This window comes from Gavialis gangeticus, unplaced genomic scaffold (assembly GCF_001723915.1).
Source record: "Gavialis gangeticus isolate Ggan-Ray unplaced genomic scaffold, GavGan_comp1, whole genome shotgun sequence".
NCBI lineage: Eukaryota > Metazoa > Chordata > Crocodylia > Gavialidae > Gavialis > Gavialis gangeticus.
The window spans coordinates 5719696-5740805 of record NW_017729020.1 but is presented as its reverse complement, the minus strand read 5'-3'; the positions used below and the strand labels follow the sequence as shown (position 1 = coordinate 5740805).

Below are 21110 nucleotides of genomic sequence, written 5' to 3'. Positions count from 1 at the left end.
CAACTGTTTTCATATATTAGGCCTAAGTAATTTATAGGATTAAGACATGATTCCCAATGTGGTCTTTCTGTCAGAGGGAACAAAAAATATTTATACGCACACATACTTACATATATGTATATATAATTGTGTGTGTGTGTGTGTGCATGTATATAAATAAAGGTCAGATAAATATGTACACACACACACACACACTCATATGTATATAATTATCTAATTATATTATATATTATAGCAGGTTGGCCACAGCTGTTTTCAAACTTGACTTACTTGTGGGCACTTTGTAGTAGAGACTCTGGGAGCGGGCGTGATTTCCTAAAGCAGCCCACATGCTACACAAAGAGCTAAAGCTATGGGCAGAGATTCTGCACCTAGTTTCCAGGACAGCGTTTCCCTAAGATACTGCACCTCTTCTGGATCAACGGGCCTTCACGCGAGGGAATCACACTTGCTGGTCCCTGAGAGCAGTGACAGGATTCCGTTTTCCACGCCGAGGAAGAAGTAAAAATTCCACATGCACGACAGACATCCAAAATGGCTCAACATAATTTATTTTTTATGTTAAAATGTACAGAGTTCTTTTGAAAGTACTTGCTAGAAAGGGAAAAAAAAGTGATATTACATACAAGGAGAGGAAGGGAGACCAACCGGCCAGGAGCGCATGACATGGAGAGTTACAAAGGCATCTAGGCACCCCTTCCCCTTAGCTTACAAGTCACCATGAACAAAGTACAAAGAGGTTACAAAACAGGAAAAGCAAATATAAACAGACAGGAATAGACTTAGCTTCATTTGTACATGCGGCTTTTAGAGGCATCTGGAGCTCTATTCACACACTCTAGAGATCTCTTTAAAGAGAATTTTTATCTTTCTTAAAATAGTTTTTAATATTCTACAACAAAGATAAAAAATTTTAAAGATGGAATGAAATGAAAAAGCTCTTATTTTAAAAGGCATCAAAGTCACTAACAGTGAGTTTTTTTTTTAATTTCTTTTAGAAGATTACCCAAGTTATCTTGCTAAAAATACATTTTTTTTTTTTAAACAGAAGTGAAAAAATGGTAGGTACCAATATTACTGCGTTGGATAATTTCTTTTTATAATATAGAAAAGAACATTTTTTTTTCTACAATAGTTCTACAGTCACAAAGGCTTGTGGAAAAGGGAGCTGCCCGATTGATTAAAAAAAAAAAAAAACCCATACAAAAACCAAACCAAACATAACAGCAAACAAACTAAATTCACGGCCCTCATTTCAACAGCTTCTCCTCCTGTCTGGAACTCGACCTGTCCCGTCCCCCCCGCCCCACACCCACCTGTAACCAGGAAGCAAGGACACAGCTGAAGATCTAGGAAGGAGAGGGCAGCACTGTGTGCTTTCTACATGGATGATCTGGAACTGGAATAGTATATACAGAGAAATGGGGTCCTACACAGCCTCACACATGCTCAAAACTAAGAGAAACAAGAAGTGGAAGTCCTTAGAATTCTGCCGTATACATCAGCAGTTACTGGAGGAAGGTCCATTTTAGTGCATCTGAAGAAACCCCAACTGTCATCTGGACTTTGACATTTTTTACAACTAATTAGTCCTATTTTTGCATCTGTATCCCTACAGAATATACAGCTAGAGAGAGCTTCCCAAGAAAGGGTCAGTGATGCTGTCCCTTTTTTTGCCTTCGATGATGAACTAAAAGGTGCAGTGTCCCTTACACTGTCCCAGAGCGGTGTAGCAGGAAGAGAATGGAGCATGGGATGCGGACCAAGACGCTGCAAAATCCCGCCGTCTTGGTCCCACCATGGTGCGATTGCCTTGCTCTAGCTTCCTCCCTTAATGGAGGGGGCCTGAATTGCCCTTCATTTCCCCACACGCTGCCTTACAGGGAATGAGCTTCCTGGGAAATTCTCCAAGGATGGTGTGAAAGCAGGGACGTGCCTATTTTAACACCATGACTCCTCTGGAAGAAGAGCACATCTAGCATTTCCGCCCCGCGCCGCATGTGCCAGAAACGGAACAGTGGGCAAGGACACCGTAGGTTTCTTGTCAAGACGCTTAAAACATACACTTCATCTTCCAAGATTACATAAGCAAAGGAACTTGGAGGCAGATCCCTGGAAACAGCTGCCCTTGAGCCCAGCCAGACTCAAAGGCTCAGAACCAAGACCCTCAGCATTTCAAAGTACACACTAAAGCAGAGATTGGGATCTCAGCGCTACAGCTGATTTGCAGGTTGTCAACACACAAGCCTGTAGCCATTCTCCTCCTGTTTCTGATGCACAGTACCTGGCCTCTTATCTTTTTAGCGACTGCCTGAGGGTGCACACAGCTCTCCTGTGATATGCTTACGCTACTTCAGACCAACAACGTGGGCGTGCGTCTGTGGGTTCTGGATGGGCACATATTAAAAGTTACATCGTACTTTCAGAATGAAACATAGAGATTCCTTTTTTTCAATTAACTCACCTACAAAGATATCCATGTGGAAAGAATTTATTGTTTACATATATGGTTTATATATTCCAAATTGTACGGAGGGGTAAGGGAGCCAGGGAGGTTAAAGCTGAGAAATGTTCCTGCCTCACTGAGATTAAAAGCTTCTGCTGTCTTCCACGTCCCCTTCCGAGTCTCCTGTAAGTGCCTCCTGCTGGACTGAAGTAGGGGATGCTAGGTGGGGAGCGGAGGGAAGGGTTTCAAGACCCGTTGAGGTGTTAGACATTTTACAGGACTGCAGCACAGGGAGTCGTGCGCAGTGGGGTGCGGGGCAGGGAGAGGAACATAGGTTCGAGAGTACAATTTAAAAAGACGATTTCACTGTTACACATGTTCTGTCCGTGTGGTCAGCAAAGTAAGGCTCTTTTTTAAAAACTATGAATAGATTTTTGTGCACGTTTCCCCCCCTTAAAACCAGTTTTAAATGATTTCAGCTGTAAAATGTTTCAGGATTGTGAAGGAAACAAAAACCCAAAACAAAACAAAACGGAAAAAAATAAACAACAAACGAACAAAAAGAATAAAAGACCAGGCTTCCTAAAAAATAAAATAAACCAAAGAAAAACCCTCTATATCTACAGCAATATTTTAACTGGAAAAAGGTCCGTTTTCTCTGGTTCGTCAGTATAAAAGGTTCCTTTATTTATATATATTTAAGTTTTTAGGTTGCAAGTTCATCTCGCTCATCTTCTCATGTACGGTCCATTGAGTGACTGCTTGGGAACCCCAGCAGCATTCATGTAGCTGTGATGGGAGGGGCCAGTGTACATCATGTTTCCATGAGGGTTTGGCTGCATAGGCTGCTGGGTATAGGCCTGGCTCCCCATCATCCCCATCTGCATCTGCATAGGATACTGTGCTGTCTGGTTCATGTAGGCAGGGTTACTATGGTAACTGCTGTTCATCATGGGTTGTGTCATTCGGTAGCTGTTCATGGCATTCAGGTTCATATTCATGGAGTTGACATTGTACGGAGTGGTTGGCATCAAGTTAACCCCCATGTTCATACCCCGCTGAACAGCCAGTGCCCGGGGCCCAGCCTGCATGGCGACTGCTGGCGGGCTGCGCCCGTACAGCTGCTGCTGGTGTGCAGTTGCAGAGGGCAGTGGTGCTGATTTGGAGCGAATGGAAATGTGCCCCTTGACTGGCATCTGCCCCTGCAACCTCTGTGTGTGAGGGATACCAATGTTGGTAGCGGACATATTACACTGGAGCAAGGGTGACGTGAGGTTCATGGTGGGGGATGCCAGGTTTGGTGGGGGGGTCATGGTGTCTTGTGCTTGCGGCGTCCCAGCTAATGGGTGAGATGGAGCTAGCTGGGCCAATCCTGTGTTGGACAAAGAAACACTGGTTGCATAGGAAGTCACAGCAGGAGAATGGCTATAAGGCATGGCATGAGGGTCCATAATGGTATTTGTTAGCTGCTGCAACTTGGCTAAACTGAACGTGGCTGATGGCTGCGAGTAGCTCCCCGCCCCAAAATCCCCCGGAATCCTCTCGTAGATACTGATGTTGCCAGCGCTTCCCGACTCTGGGATTTCCATGATCATCGGTGCTGGGGTGAAGCTGTTATTCATGCTACACTGAGACAGTGGAGGCTGCTGCTGTGGGGGAGGCGGGGGCTGAGGCTGTTGTGACTGAGGCTGCTGCTGCGGCTGCTGGGTTGCTGGTTGCTGGTTGCTTGGAGGCCTTTCCACCACGCAGCTCTGAGGTGACTTGATGTTGCAGTTGGCTGCAGGCTGGACAGTGCTCTGCTGCATCATGCTGCAACTGTTCCCAATGTTTGCCATCTGCTGAGTGACAACACAACTGTTCTGAGTGAGGCTGCTGGAGGAAGAGAGTCCCCCGTAGGAGCAGCTGCTCTGGGAAGAGTTGTTTCCACAAATGCTACCTCCCATGGTGGAGTCGTAACTGCTGGGGTTCTCGTAGTTCTCCGTGGTGCTCTCAATGCTGCCAAGGTCACTGAAGCCACTATCCACCACCTGCTGAGAGTGGTCTGATACAGAAGGCACATCCATCATGGGGCTGGTCTCCATGTTCTGCATAGAGGGTGCGGACAGGGATCCTTGTTCAGGGCTTATCTGGGTGTAACCACTCTCCAGGGCAGGCACGTTGGGGCTGCTGACAGATCGCACAGACTGGCTCGGGTGGGACTGGACAGAAGATATCGGACTGTTGTGCTCCGAGGCATGACAATCCTCCACCATGGAGATCTGAGGGTCCTCGTCCGCCTGGGTGTAGCTCTGCAGGGTCTGACAAGCAGCTAGCGTTTCCTCGCAGTCCTGGTAGGCTACGTCATGCTCGTTGCTTTCTTCCTGCGTCAGGGACTGGACCGCTTGGACCGTTTCTAGGTCTAGCTCACTGTGAGGAATCTCTTCCTCTTCTTTTAGTTCAATTAACCCTTCTTTATTGTTTTGCTCTTCTTCGTGATCATCCTCAGAGCCAGGGACATGCTCTGAGCCTCCTGAGGTCTCATGAGAAGCCTGCTCTTCCTCAGAATCTGCCTCGGCCTCATTTTTGCCCTTTGCATCTTCCCTACTGCTCTGTAGGTTTGCTTCTAAAAAAGACTCCTGAACATCAGGCTCCTCTTTCACCCCATCCCCAACAGGCTGTTCCTCCAATTCTTTCTTCTTCGCAGACTCCAGGTGAGCATCATCTTCATCATCGGCATCATGGTCTTCATTTTGATTTATCACCTCTGCAACGTCATCCTCTTCTTCATGATCGTGCTCAGGCTCTTCTGCTTCTTGCTGCTCCTCCTCTGATTGCCTTTGCTCTTCTGATACCCGTGGCTTTTCCTCTACTTCTTCCTCTATCTCAGGCTCTTTGACTTCCGGTGCTGGACTGCTGCTGTCCACAGGAGAAACTGCTCTCACTTCACTGCTTGTTGTATCTTCCTCCTCTCCCTCTCCCACCTCTTCTGCTTCCATGTGCACGTCCTCCTCCTTCCTCTCCTCAGCAAGGGGCAGCTCTTCTTTTTGTTCAACAGGCTCTTCCTTCTCCTGCATCTTGGGTTTGCGCCCTGGCTTTGCATCAGTTACCACTGCATCGACTCCTTCATCCTCGGCAGAGGCTGGCACCTTCTCCTGGTTCAGTTTAAGCCCTGGTTTCCGACCAGGTCTTTTCTTCCAGTGGACTGGCTTGCGGCTTTTGCCTTTTGGCCATCCCTTCTTCTTTTTCATGGGGGTAGAAGTATCCGGCTCAAGGGGAGAATCTGTTGCTTCACATTTTCTCAGCAGAGAGACTGGCTTCAAGGTAGGGGTGCCTGAAAACAAAACAAAAAACACTGCTCAGCTATTTCCAGTTACTTTCACCTTTTTCTCCCTTACCCCTGCCTTCAAGGAAGTGCCTCTGCAGAGTCCCAGACTACCCACCCCATTTATTAATCTGTCTCTACAAACTTTTTAAGAAAAGAGCAAACTCTTCACCTTCCCCTTGTGCAAAATGCGCACATTAGCAGCATGTGACGTGAATCACATTTGCCAAGAACACCACTGTTTTCCAGGTCTCTCTATTCAAAGTTTCAACTCCAAAAATCAAATGACTGACGATGCTGGAAATACTAGAACCACAAGTAATACCATACGTTTGAGCAGAAAAAAGTTCCACTTAGGTCAGTGTCTTCAGCACCTACAAAGATGGGATGCAGGTAGGTTTATACTTATTTCTGAATCTTGCAGGTCTGCTGAAGAAAGAAATTTTTCTCCTTCCAGTCACTGCTGAAATTTATTAACATCAAACAATTATAAAGATACTTTAATGGGGTGGCTGGTAAAAGTTCTACATCTGAGTAAATATTAAAAGGAAGCCAAATCTGCCCCCTTATCTGGATTTTTTGATGAGTTGCTTCTCACATTTCAGCTATCTTTCAAATTCTGTAACAGCTTCCTAGATTATAAGGCCGAAAAGGACCCCTGTGAGAATCGATTCTGACCTCTTTAACAGCCACAGAACTTCTTTGAATTAACTCCTGCTTGAACAAGAGGACAGCAATTAGAAAAACCTCTAGGCATCCCTCAAAAATTCCCAATAATGGAATCCACCACAAGCCCTGGTCAATTGTTTCAGTGGCCAATTTCCCTCATTATTTTTTCCTTTTCAGGTTAATTGTTTCCTCCGTGTAAGAAGGCCCAACAGTCCTTATTCCTAGATGTCTTGCCTCAACACTTGGCGGTATGTGTAACATGCGCATTATTTGCTGCACCCAGTTTACCCAGGAGTCCAGCTTATTCTGTATACCTGACCAGTCCCATTCATTATTTATCACTTACCCACAATTTCTGGGTCCCCTGCAAACCTTATCAATAATGATCTCCTAGGCCATGGATAAAAATGTGAAAGAGCAATGGCTCAGAACCAATCCCTTGGGGACTGCCCCAGAAAACAAAACTGGCTAGAGGAGGTTTTCCTGTTTACAATTATGTGCTGACTGTTATGAGCTAGCCAGGTTCATTCTGCATCATCCTACTTGCTTAATCAAGATGTTGTCTAGTAATAAATTAAATCCTTAAAAGGATGTGTGTGTACTACTGGAGCACCGTTACTTTTATCAACCCAGCTTGTAGTCTCATCAAAACAGAAAGACAGCCAATTCTCTGACAAGATCTGTTTTCCAGAAAACCCGCGTTGTGTTTTGTAGCAAACGCCGATTTTAATTCTTTATTCATTAAATCCCCTATTGCCCATTTCATTACTCAATCAGGATCCATTTCAGGCTGACAGACCTATAATTACAAGGTTCATGCCATTGACCCTTTTGAAATACTGACACAACATTAGCTTCCTCCCAGCCCTTTGGAATCTCTCCAGTGTTCCAAGACTTATTAAAAGTCAACATTATGGTCCAGAGAGCTCTTTGTCCAGTTCTTTCGAAACTCTTGGATGCTAGTTATCCAGACCTGCTGATGGAAAAAAGTAAAAGTTTAGCAGTTACTGTTTAATATCTTCCTAAGTTGCTACCGGAGTGGAAAGTATTTCATCATTGTGCCTGGACATGGCTACATCATTTGACTTCCCCGCACACAGAACACGAATGTTTATATTTCTGCATTTCCTACAGTTGTTTTTATCCTAAAGTTCCCTGCCATTCTATGCAATACCCCACCCAATTCTTACTAGCTGTTCTTAAATTAACACCCAGTTACAAAGGCAACTGTGTCATCCATCTGACTGAGCAGGGCTGGAGGATGTGGTCTCAGTAGCTCACAAACATTTCTCACGGGCATGGTCATAGGGAACACGGCAGAAACCCTGGCCTGTTATGGACCTAACACTTCAACACAGTGAAGGTGATCGACATCCTGAGCAGTTGGCCCAGGCCCTTTAGGCTCCAGTCCTATCGGGTATAAGACATTCAAACTTTATAGGTCAAACTATGACATTTCTACTAAAGCACTAGTCCCATCTTCACATGTAGATGAGAAAACTGGACATTCACTAAGAAGTACAAATGGATGAGCAAAAGTCTGTCTACAGGGATATTTAGGACTGACCTTAAGGTCACCCTCAGCCAGGCTGACTCACATAACTCTTTATCTATACTCTACCTAGCTATTGACCCTAGTTAACCAAAACCCACTCAACCTGTACTGAGACCAAATTTCAGAAAAACGTGATGTTTTTGAGAAGTTATACATATTTGCCAAGTTTTTTTTTTCTCAGCTTAAAGGCAAAATCTGGAGAATTTGAACTAAGGCTTGAAAAATCCTCAAGTCAGGTCTCAGCAGGAAGCTTTTTTTGGCAAGTGACAAATCCTTGCAAAATGTAGGGCTTTTTGAGAAATGCCCATAGCCGCCCAATTGTGAAGAGAGCCTTCCAGATGTGAACTGACCGTGAATGAACATGGCACTCTTTTCCTGAATATAAAGCCTGATGCTGCCTGTGCCTTTGCGGCTGCTCGGGGCTTTCCAAAACTGTGGCAAATTAAAAGCTAATCGGAGTCTGCTGAAGCTTAGAGTGGTGAAGCTGACAGATCAGGGCAACTTCAGTGAGTAGCTACTACTCAGGAAATCTACCCGCAACCACAAAAAAAAAAGCTAGTCACTAGGAAAGTAAGACAGAGAACAATTGGGCGGGGGGAGGGCAAAGATGAGAAGAGAAGCAGAAACTGCCTTTTTGCAGAAATCTGCAAGCTGAGAATCCCATGATACTGAATTATTTCACCAAAAGGGCCAGTAATGAATTTGTAGGTGATGAACCTCTGAACAGTTATGATGCATTATCATATTTCTTTCTTAAAACCCATAGCTCTTTTACATTATATATGCAACGGTACACCCATCAAAAGGTGTGAGAAGGAAACTTTCTCTCTGTAATTCCAGGTGCAAAACCACCTGAAGAGTGTGCTCAATTTTGGGGCACAATTACCTAAGAGATATTGACAAATTTGTAAGAGATAAGGAATAAAGTGAGAGTGAGCGCACGTGCGCCGGGGTCAGGAAGAACTGAGTTAGGAACGATTAAGAGAACTAAATATGGGTAGACTGGACAAGGCAACAACTACAAGGACAAGAATGATTCAATCTGGTAAATGGGCATAATTTAGAAAAACAATATGAAAGAAATGTAGATTAAATATCTGGAAACACCTCCCAGCAAGAAAAGCTTTATGCTACAAAGTCATGAATGTGTTATTGCTTTAGATGGACTGACAGCTGTAGCAGAAGGCAGAGATGGGGGAAGAACTCTATTGGTTGGGATGCTCTCTGATAATGCATGTCACAAGCCCTACTGGATGTATAACTTGGTTGAGCTTCCCCCCCACCATTAACTATTGCACGTCCTGGTTCCTCAGTTAGATGACGCATGACCTTAATGTTGCATTAGCATTTTTTGAGTGAACTTAAATGAGGATTAGTGCCACAATGATTCAATAGGGACCAGTGCTATATAAATAGCAAAGATAGCTATCACCGTATCACTGCTCCTTCAGCATTTAAGTACTGTAAGAGGGAACTCTCCTCCGCTAATCAGAGGCCAGTTGAGCGGTATGAATAATTTAGGTAGTTCCGATAAGAATTATTCAAGGTGGAATGAGAACATCATACATCTGTTTCTGCTGCTCCTTTATTTTTATTTGGCTGTTTGCCGCATCCAATGCAGGCAATCAAAGAGTTCCCATGAGGAATGTGATATACTGGGCAATAACAGAACCTCCAGCCACTGCAAGACAGGTGAACGTAGTGAAACACTTAAATGAGAAATATTCATTCTGTAGTTTAACAGTACACTAAGAGCCCTAGTTCTGACCCGGTGTCTTTTTGCTGCCTGTATTAAAGGCCTAGAATCAGAGAACTCTGGAGGGGGAGGACAGAGAACAAGTGAGTACCTGGATTAGAACAAAGGATCACAAAACAGACTCTTACCTAGTCCTCCTCTTTCATTTGGCCACTGCCCATGGAGGCTGCTCAAAACTGTCTGTGGTTTGGTTTGCTTTCATTTTTTCTAAGTGACCTCTGTGTAACCAGGCACAGAAATCTACTTCACTGAAGAAGTAAAAAGCTAAAATCTGAAGGTGCTATACTATCTTTTCACATGCTAATAAGATGTTTAAATATAAAAATCACGTTTTCCATACATGTGCTGCACATTTGAGGATGGCATAACCAAGAATGTGTGTCCTACCCTGTAGTTTATCTGGAAATTATACGACAAAGTAGACAACCAGTTCCCTCACGAGAGATACAGTCTATCAATTACTGATATCTTCATCTAACTCCAAGCGCAAATTCACAACATGCTTATGAAACATACCGTTAGTGTCATCAGAATCCTCTTCATCTTTGGACTTCCTCTTTGAGGAGGGTCGGCGCCTGAGGGTATCTGGTGGGGGTAAGTGACGAAAATACCCCCTGGGGAACAGCTCGCTTTCATCCTCTTCCTCTTCCTCCTCTTCCTCAATCTCAAAGGTAGGCTCTAATTGGGGCATTGGCCTCTCGGAGTCCGAGTCCTCAAAAGGCTCATCCAACACCTCTGTGGTCTCAGAGATTGTTTCAGTGACAACACTGCTGTTGTGGTGCTTGCGCTTACGTACTCGCCTCTTGCGATGGAGAATTGGTTTCTGAAAAAAAGCATTTGAGTAAAAGCAATAAAATTAAGCAATGAACAATGGAAAAACAGGTACCAGAATTTTACAGTACGGACAGGACCAGAAGCCTCCCCTCTGACATATACACTCTGGTCTAAATTATACAGGTGTAAACACAGAGTAAAGGCACTGGCTTCCATAAAGTTTTCTAGCTTTACATCAGTGTAACAGAGCAGAATCTGTTTATAAGAGCTGATGGACTGCAGGTACTCGGTGAACTACCATGCAAGTGTTTGAAGACCAAAGGACTGCAGCTACTAATGACATTTCAGCATAGATCCACTAACAAGGTCTACTGAGTGCTATTACTATGAAAAGAATTGGCAAGAAGATGGCACCAGCCCAGGCAGAGCAAATGCAACCCACAGCCAGGGACACAGGGATCTAAAGACCCTGTAGCACGCACCTTTCGTTTTAATGTTGGCTTGGTAAGAACAGGCGGAGAGTTGGACCGAGGACTCACAGGATCATCATCTTCCTCTTCGCTACTCTCACTAAAGCACCTCAGAAGAGTCCTATCACCATCGCTGTAGCGGCGGGGCAATCTGTCACACTCTTCCACGAATCGGCACTTCAGTGGCTCAGTGCTCTTCTTTAACTGTCTTCTCAACATCTCCATGCCTTCACTGTATCGCCGCCCAGGCACCAAGGATTTGTCACTTTTACCATACTGTCCCTGCGGGGCTGCAGCCTTATCCTCATCTTCCCCGTAACGCCCCCGGAGGGCTGGGGATTTTTCCTCACATTCGCCGCATCGTCCCTGTGAAGCTGCCGACTTCTCCTCGCATTCGCTGCAACGGCCTCGTGAGGCAGCCGACTTCTCCTCGCATTCGCTGCACCGCCCACTAGGAGCTGCAGACAGCTCCTCTAGGAACAGTTTCTGTTCCTTATCGCAAAAAGTTTCCTGAAGCTTTTTGCCCTTCCGGCTCCATCGGCCCCTTCGTGATGGCTGGCTGTTTGCAGGAAGACTATCCAAAGGAAGAACTTGTTTGTTTGGCCGTACTGAACTGGCTGAAGCAACAATGTCTGGCTTTTTTTCATTCTCTGGAGGAGAATAAGGTTCTTGCTCTTTCTTCTCCCAGGAGACAGGTTTCACCATCTACGTTTGAATAAAAACATACATTTCAGATTTTCTATTTAAAACCTATCCCGAATTCTACTCCATAAAAGCTGTTGACCAAGGCAAAAGGCCCAATAAGGAACTAAGCGACTCAGAAAAGGTGGCAGAAGGTTCTGCAAACTGGAGAAAGGCAGATGGGGGGGGGGAATGCTATAGAGCTGCAAAAGGACTCCCAAATCCCCACAGGTTGAAAAAGTATCCCCACCTGCTCCCTGACAATCAAGCTCAGCTAATAGCGGCCAAGAACATACTGATACCTATTGGAATGAGGAGAAAACTATGTTACTCCTGACCCCTGTACCTGTTTGCGCTCCCAGGGAACCGACAGCTTTTTTGCGGCTATTGCATGTGGCTTTAAAGAAGCAGAAATAATTTTCTGTTGCTGTGCAATATCCAGGGAATTTAACTCATAATGCAAGAGTGGTGCACAGTCCTTCTGTCAGCCAGAGCAAAGCATTTCATTTAGGTCACCTGTTTGGTCAATGACAGATGCAGAAGTGGCTTGTTTAAAGATACAGCTTGTCCTGCGGCTTTCAGCTGTTCTGCAGACAGGTCCACTGGGACAGAAATGTGGTGGTTCTGGGTGATCCTCAAGGTTGATGTTTGCACACTGTAACATTTGCTTTAAGTGTGAATGTGAACAGGTGATTCTCAGCTAGGGTGCCATGAGATCCTTTCAAAAGTTGTTGTGGGGTGCCACACAATATTAGCACTATTAAGTGTGCAAATGCCTATGCACAATTCAGAAGATAAAACTAGAGGTTTCAAACAGGAACTCAGTGTTCAAAACCCACTCTGACCTATTGTGGTCCAAGTTCTTTGTACTAAAAAAAATTGCTGTATTTCCAAAGTAAAAAACTAGTTAAAACTAAGAGCTGGCTTTTTTTCTAAGGGGCGCCTTGAGACTAAAATGGTTGAGAACCACTGCCTGAATGTTTGTTTTTTTTTCCTTAAAAATATTAAGTTTCCATTTTTAAGAATTCCTTTCTGCGCACAACCTTGGGCCAAGGAAATGCAAAATGGAACGAAACATTTCCTTTGATTTTAAAAGAACAGTGCTGTTCAGTGATGGACAGGAATCTCTTCAGAGTGTGCTACCAAATGGTGCAAGTTTGGGGGTCTACTTCTCTCCAAACTCTGTGCCATGTGGCTTCCTCTCCTCTGGTTTCTGACCTGGAACTGGGCAGGTAAATAATCTAATCCATGCCACCTTCTACAATTCAGGAAGAGGCTAAAACCTCCCACTCACACATTTGGATTGGAAACAAAACACTGCGACTGTTTTGAGGAGAATTAAATGGCATACTATGGCTTACATAAAAGCAATAGATTCACTCTTATACTGGCCTCTAGATCTCTTTCCTTCTGCTGCTCTTCATTTTCTCCTTCCTCAGTCTCTTCTTCTTCATCCTCAGAGACAACAGAGTTGGAGACAATGACAGGTGTCCAGCGCAAACATTCTGGATCTACATCTATGGATCGGACATGCGTCTTGAGCTTTGCCATATGTTCCTGGATAAGTTTCTCCCGACGAACAATCACAAATCTGGAAAGAGAGAAGACTCTTCAGACCACAAACAGTGAGGTGCACACTGCTGACAGAGACACAAGCAATTAATGCAAAGCAAGGTCTGACAGAAGGATCCATACATTCTTTATCAATGCCACTGTGCTTCGCTTCAGAAAGCAATGGCAATGAAAGGTACAGATTGTCAAGAAGACGTTCTACTATCTCTGACATCCTAAAGCTGGCAGGAAGAACATCTTCAGCCTTCAGAGACAAAGTGCTGTGGTCTCTCCATTCCTGGGCAAAGATAAAAGTGACACTGCTGCTATAGACTAGCCTGGAAGATCAGGATTAGGGCAGCGTTTGTTGTTAGAAGAGGGTGCTAAGAAAAGAATGCAGGACTAGGGGTATAATGGGTAAAGATGCATCTTAGAAAAACAAAAGATACTCTCTGATTATTTGTGGACCAAGGCAAAAGTTTTCTTTACTGTCCAAGCACTTGGAGCTGGTCTCCCAGGAAAGCAGCCATGGAGATATTTGAGCAGGAAGGCATGAGCACAGTCCTCCCAGCAGTGCTATTCAAGAGGATCTGGGTCCTCGTCTGGGAAGCAGTTGGGTCACTATACTCACTGGTCACTACGGAAGTCAAGCATTCGTAGGTGGTGCAAGGTGGATGTGATGTCTTGAGGGCAGATTCCAGTCAGTTTGCTTAACTTCTTGATGCTTAATTGCTTGTCACGGTGATGATAAAGGCACTCCAGTATTACACTTTTCCAATAAGCCATGTATGAGAGACGGCCCAGATCAGACAGTGGCTTTTCTGGTGACCCTGCTTGACCTTCGCGCTTTGAAAGCAGATAGCCTAAGGATACACAGAGTAACTTGTCACCAGGACGACATGATGCAGCTACCAACTTTTCCATCCCTAGCCCAAGCCAAGCTCATAAAGGAGCTTCTATGATGGTATTCTTCCCACATAGGACTGAAAGTATTTGAAAGACGGGGCATAACCGCATTCCAAGAGACACTGAATAACGGGCCAAGCTTCTTCCACCTATAACTTTTACTGTCCTAGAATGCATTCAGAAATCTGTAGGCCACATCCTACTTACGCTACCTGTCATGTGCTGGTGCCACTGGACGGCACCAAGGGCAGCTATACACGTGCCCAACCCCTGCTCCGATGTGTTCTAATTAGAACACTCCAGCAGCCTTGGTGTCGCATGCATTCAGGATCTCCGCGTTTCAAAATGGGCAGCACGGGTGCTTTAGTTGAAACTTGTCAAAAGAGCTTTAGTTAAAGCACCCCTGTCACTATTTTGAAGCACAGGATGCTGAATACATGACACGCCAAGGGCGTTTTAATTAGAGCAGCTTCCGAATGCTCCCCACCTCCCTCCCCGGAGCACGTGTAAAGATGCTCCGAGTGCCCAACTAGAAATGTAAAGACAGTGTGAAAGCAGATTGGGGCAGACCTGTGGCTACTGAGTATGAAGAACAGATATCAGAATTTTCAAACCTAACTATACTGGAGGTGAGAGCACACCAAAGATGCTACCATGAGATACGCAAGGATGGGAATTTATGTAGACCATAAGGAGGTGAACAGTTAAACAATGAATTGTTTAACCGATAAGCCCAGTGATAACTGGTTCTAGCCAACCGGTTATTGTTTAGCAGAGGTGCAGTCTGACAGGGAAGGGTAACCACATGTTGCCCCAGCAGGAACAGGAAAGTGGCAGGCCAGGCGGGAGGGAGGGAGGAAGGAGGGGAGGACTAGTACCTATGCTAGGCTCCATGGGACCTTGGTGCAGCCGCTTGCAGCTTCCTTGCCACGAGCAGCCTGGGGTCTGGGCAGGCCCCTGCTGCCTGCCACAGAGCCTGGGATGCTCAAGGCAGGCAGTGGGGATGCTGTAAGCACCTGCCCTGGGATCCACACAGTTTAGCAGAGCAGGCAATTGCTTGGGCCTGTGGACCACTTAAGGAGTTTTGGTGAGCTGTCCCAAGCCAGGTCAGCACCCTCCACACCACAAAAACTCCCTAAATGGCTCTCCTCCATGCTGGGCTGGGTGGCAGGGATGGAGCTGTGGGCTGGTGGGGAGCAGCATCCAGGAGCGGGACAGGCAGGCAGGGGCCAGGATCTTGGGGCAGTGACAACACAGGCTGAGAGCAGAGCTCTCTGCTCCCTGCATGGCCCTGTGACAGGTGATGGTTCTGTGGGCAGGTGCATGTGGGCAGTGGACTGCATTTCTATCCTGGGTCCCAGCCCTGCGCTGTCACTGCCCCCAGATCCTGGCCCCAGCCGCCCCACTTCCGGAAGCAGCTCCCCGCCTGCCCAAGTCCTGGCTGGTCTCTCTGGAGACCCTGGGATTGCTAGGCAGTGACAGCATGGGGCCATAGTCCAGGGCCTGGGGCACAGCAGCAATCTGCTCCTGGCATACCACTGCCATGGAATCAGTGCCCATTGTAGAGACATGTAGGCAGTGGACTGTGGGTCTGCCCTGACCCCTAGCCCCACAATTCCAGTCCTGGGCCTGCCCACCCATACCGCTCCCAGATGTCGCTCTCCATCAACCCATGGCCCCATCCTAGCCACTTGGCAGGACACCCTGCCCACGTAGGTCCCACCCTGGCGGTACAAGGCAGATGTGCCAGGGTGCTTGGGCAGCTGGTGTGGGTCTGGGGGTTGCCGCTGGGAAGTGGAATCTGGCTGCCCTAGCGCCCCAGCCCTGCTGTGTGCCCAGGAACCGTGGGACCAGCCCCTGGGCTGGGAATGACTGAGGGACCGGCCACACCTGGGACAAAATCTCTTGGCAGCTAGAACTGGTGGGCCGTATTTTGCCCACTCGTGTATTAAGTACTAGTCCCCCCATCCCCTCCCACCTGTCCTGGGGTTGTTGTAATGACTAATCATTTAACTGGTGTAATTACAAGAGGTTAAATTGATTTTTTTTTTAAATCGGTACTTACATCCCTAACAGAGCATCAAATACTCTCTGGCAACTGCCTGTGTGCCTACTGTTACCCCACGACAAATAAAAGTGTAAGCTACATGGTCATCTTTCACAGACCTCAGGGTACAAACAAGCATGTGGATAGCTACCCCTGAGTAGTTAAGGTACTATAAAACCCCTCCCTTCATTTACCTCATAACTTGCTCATGTGCCCATGCCCTGGCATTATTATACCAGCATGTCTCTCTCTCTGGACACTAGCTCCAGAATTAGCATGTTCACAGGGAAAGTGATACAGGTAAAACAAGAGTAGTATCTCAATTACACTGAGATAGCTTTGCTGGTAAGCTGCCCTTCGCAGGCATGTCCCTGATGGGCATCAAGGTACTGACCAATGTGCAGGGTGCATTCCCATTTGAGTTTGCAACTGCTGCTCAGGAGAAAGATTGAGTTGATGGCAAATGCAAAGAGACTTCAACTGCAAAACTGGCAGAAGCTTACAATCTATGTGCAGGTGTTTTTACGACCAAATCAAAAGCTCACACAAACTATTAGCAGCACCTGCTTCACAAATTATCTGACACTTAATTTGGCAGTTGGCAGCTTCCAAAGGTAGTTTTACTTTTTCAGCAAAAAACAACTATATGAGCTGGGCAAGCTTCTGCCAGGAGATCTGTGCTGGTGCAACTTCACAGTTTTTAGAATGAGGCATTTGTGGGACTCAGAGGGAGAATACTTAATTTGCTTCCCACCGGAACAGAAAGCAGCTCTCAAGTTTGGAGGGCTTCACGTGCTCCAGAATCTGCTTGTTCCGAGAACCGTTTAGCACAGGAAAACTACTAGAAACCTGCGTGTTTCCCCCCTGATTCAGTCCTTTCTTAAAAACACAAGGAGATGAACCAATATGAAAAGGTGAAAAAATGAGAAAACAATCCTTACTGAAGTCAATGAGGAACCTGCCATAGCCCTTACGCTGGTACTGGGGGAGAATCATTATACAGGAAACATTGTACTTCTGTTGGCAATGCTTCTCCTGGTAGAGGAAAGAGAAACAGACTTTCAAAACAATGGACTGCTTAGACCGAAAAGGAGCCACTGCGTAAGAGCTAGTAATTAACCCTGAGCTAAAGACCAAAAATGAAAGCCATGCTCACAGCTCCTTGGGGACTTCAATGCACATCAGCAAAGGAAAGTCTCCAATGACAGAAGGTGGAACAGTATCAAATCATTGTCATGGCCATTAAAATCACCACCTTAAGCGAACGAAAAGAATGAGAGAGGCACCTGCTACTTTCTTCCTCTTAGAAACAACAGAAGAGATACAACAGGCAGGGAAGGAATCTCAGTCTTCACAAACCTTTCAAAAGTGCACATACAGAGGTGCTAAATAGGCTGGACTAGACTTTTTATTTGCCAGCTACTGGTGCAAATCTCAAGTGATTCAATATTTATGGGACTAGGACTTGCACCAAAATCCAGTCTGATGTGTGCTGGACATGGAAAGAAAAAGCATGGATTAGTCATCAGAGGTTTTTGTTGGGTTTATTTTTTGCCTTGGCTGCTCTGATGGCTGGATGGCAAGCAAAACAACTACAGCTGGAGGAAAAGAGACTCAGAGTCTTTAAAACAGGGCTGTTTGAAAGTCAAGGTCTTTTAAGCATCAATAAGATCTCTGCATTCCCAGCATGAAAATTAAAAGGTTCGAAATGAGATGCAACTTGCAGATCAAGCAAAGATTGTATCTGGTTAGGAAGCACTCAGATAGCTCTGTTCTGGCAACTATAATGTTTACTTCGTAAACGGTTCTACCTATCACCACCAAGGGAATAGGAAGTCATCTAAAACTTCTCCCTTTGAGCTGCTAACTGCAGCCCAAGCTCCTTTGAGGATAGGCTCTCTTCAACAATACTAAAAGGTAACTTAGCTTTATTAGTTGCTGCAGGCCTCAATTTCTCTTATCTAGAGTCTTTGGCAAGCAATATACCCCTTTCTCACAACTGAGAGACTTTTGTTTTTTACAACACTGTATCCCAAATGGGTACATACAAGGCACAGCTTCATGTCTAAATGTAAGCTTATTCCACACTAAAATACTTACCTTGGAGAAGTAGCCAACAAGGTGGCAGCCCTTGACATCATTCTGTGTCAGCACATAGAAGAGAAATGGTTCCACATCATAATAAAGCGTCTTATGGTCCAAGAAAAGCTTTGCCAGCAAGCACAAGTTCTGGCAGTAAATGGTACTGACATTGCCATCAACCTTACAGAAACGGGCAAAAAATTACATCACTATCGTTACCACAGTAATCTGATTCTGTCGGTATCTCACATTGGTCTAACCCTCAAACACAAAAGAAAAGGTTACCAGATCAAAAGATTAAAACATGGACAGGGTATAATGGGAGACTGCATTCTGTTCTACTAGTCAGCCAGAAGCAGAAACTACAACCTATTTTCTGAAGAATAACACGTGTTTAGGAAAAACATGTTTTTCATATAGTTTAATAATCTACTCCCAGCCTCAGCACTATTAACAGAGAGCTATTGTTCAGTTCTTCACTCTTTACAGAGTTACATCATTCTGGATATGTGAATGACCAAGTTATACATCTAAATGGTTTAAAGGCAGGAACATCACCCCTTGAAGTCCTGAAAGCAGTAGCTACGAGCCATTGTTTTAACTTACCTCAAAAACTGAAATATTATTCTTTCTGTAGATTTCATTGGCTGGAGGATGAAACCAGCCACATTTTTTCATGTGCTGCTGGAGGATAGTTCTGCTTTTCATATACTTTAAACAGAATTCGCAAAGATACAATTTAGGCAGCCTGTAAGCAAAGGTAAAAGATCATCAGAATCTACATGTGCATTATGACTTTTTTCATAATGGCCAAAGTATGAAACTTTCCAGTGCTGTTAAAAAATTTTAAGGGAAGGAATATCATGGTGAAAACAGCCTTAATAAACAGTCAACTTTCAGGTATGTATGCATATAGATTTTATGAACAGCACACCATTTGCTTATACTGCTATGAATATACATTCTATATCTATTCAGTGCCCTAAATAATGAGCTCTACTGAACTATGAAATGATACTTCAAGGGAAGGGCATGAATCAATGAAAATACTTGTGAAATCTTACATGGAGAGGAAGTTTTGTACTAGTGAGTGACAAGATATGTTAGATGAAGGTTTTCTACATTTTCCCCATCTTTAATCTCTTAAAGCCTTGCCTGCTCAGGCCATTCACTCCAGTGTGGTGGGTGATGATGAGTCTAGCTTTTATTTAATTTGTTACATAGTCCAGCTGCAGCACAAATGATACATTTAATCAATCTACTGCATGTGATAATTAAGACTTTCATTTTTAAAGCAATCCATTTGTCCCATGAGCTAGTGGGAGAGATTTTTCTGTGGTTTTTTTGCTTTGAGGCTCTGTCTGAAGTTGATTCACATTCTAACTGACGTCCTCTTCAACACTGGGGGTGCTTGTGGCTTAGACAGCCTACAAGGTTACTGCTATGTAGAAAATAACATCAAAGCAGCCAAACACAAGTTTCTCTTTCTTACATGGCAGTTGCAGGTGATGAAAAAAAGATTTAGTGTATTAATATTTGGTAAAAAATGAGGCAATAAACTGATTAAAAAACAGTTAGCATTTGACAACTACAGTAATTTAGGTATGATTCATATAGCACAAGTGCAACAAAACTCTTCTCAGCAATTTTGTCTGCTTACCACTTTTTACATCTCCTTCAAGAATAAGTACTGCCATTTCAAGCCCAAATTCAGATTTTATAACAAAGACCACATCCGCTCAGTCTGTACTGTTCATTATTAATATCATGATGTATGCTAAAATTAAAAAGCAGGTAAGACCACAAAGCCAAGCTCTCCAGTCAGCTAGGATAGTGTGCTACTAATCACTTAGCTCATGGGATCTCTCATTTTGTAACCCAAAATCTCATTTTCTGCCCACTTGTAGCACCGCACCTTCTGAACACTTTTTGAATATTTGTAGTATACAGGTATTGTTACAAAGCTTATGAATCCTGAGGCTAAAGAGACCCCAAGGCACTTGTTCCCTTATTTATCATAAAGGGCATTTGGAATGTCTAGGGGTGCTTTGTGCACTAAATTCAAGTTGAATAAGTCCAGGATTTCTACACCTACCAGAGTACAACAATCCCATGAATGGTAACCTGGAATGAATGGGTGGGTTTGCACAACATACCTTGAGTATTCCTGTGGATATGGGGAGGAGTACCAGGTTTGGATTTCATACTTCCCGAACTCGATGACAGAGGGGCAGCGGACTTGTGGATCAGGGGGACCCGTCACCCCTACTTTCTGTGCAAGAAAAATGTGTGTGTGAGTTTCCAAATCCCAAACTTTATCAAAGTCAGGATTCCTGGCTGGGAGAAACAGGTATCTACCTAGCCTATTTTCCTTTCTTCGAATTTAGAGAGATAAGTAGACACATACAGACACCTTCTTTTAATGCCACCACCAATATCTCACTCTTTGTGCAGGGCAACCAGTTTATTAAAGGGAGAGCTGGCAAACATCTTCATGTCAATCAAGGCAGCAGCTCCAGACACTCGCAGAGCAATCGCGCTCATCTTCTTTAAATCTGTATGTGTTTGCATCCCTGTGACCTTAGCATATTAGCAGAGCAACAGGTAAACCACGCTCTGTTTCAGGAGATACAGCATTCATCTAGTCAATGAAACAGTGAGTACCACAGAGGTGACATGCACTGCAATAGCACAAAAAGCTTGCAAAGAATCCTCATCACTGGTTTCAAGGTTACAGGATCATTGTCAATGGATTAGAGGAATTTTAAAACCAGCACTGCTAGTTCCATGAGAAACAAGTTTGGAAAACAGGGTTCCAAGCTCCTGCAAAAGCCTCTATATGTAGTGACCTTGGAGATTAGTTGACTGTGGT

At 44.7% G+C, this 21110-nt stretch overlaps 1 protein-coding gene across 2 annotated transcripts in view; it reads right to left on the bottom strand.

The window, feature by feature from the left end:
* Positions 1–528: 528 nt before the first annotated feature.
* Positions 529–21110, bottom strand: part of KAT6A (lysine acetyltransferase 6A) — a 48120-nt gene continuing 27538 nt past the window's right edge. Inside the window, exons 9-17 of one of the 2 annotated variants that reach the window (XM_019514411.1) lie at positions 20395–20510; positions 18845–18986; positions 18257–18418; positions 17098–17191; positions 13835–14066; positions 13039–13243; positions 10984–11676; positions 10244–10550; positions 529–5756 (exon numbers count right to left, since the gene is read on the bottom strand). In XM_019514411.1, the coding sequence (XP_019369956.1) occupies positions 3175–5756; positions 10244–10550; positions 10984–11676; positions 13039–13243; positions 13835–14066; positions 17098–17191; positions 18257–18418; positions 18845–18986; positions 20395–20510 (4533 nt within the window). In that variant the 3' untranslated portion in view covers positions 529–3174. The remainder of the gene's footprint in view (positions 5757–10243; positions 10551–10983; positions 11677–13038; positions 13244–13834; positions 14067–17097; positions 17192–18256; positions 18419–18844; positions 18987–20394; positions 20511–21110) is intronic. The other variant, XM_019514412.1, reaches the window with a different exon arrangement.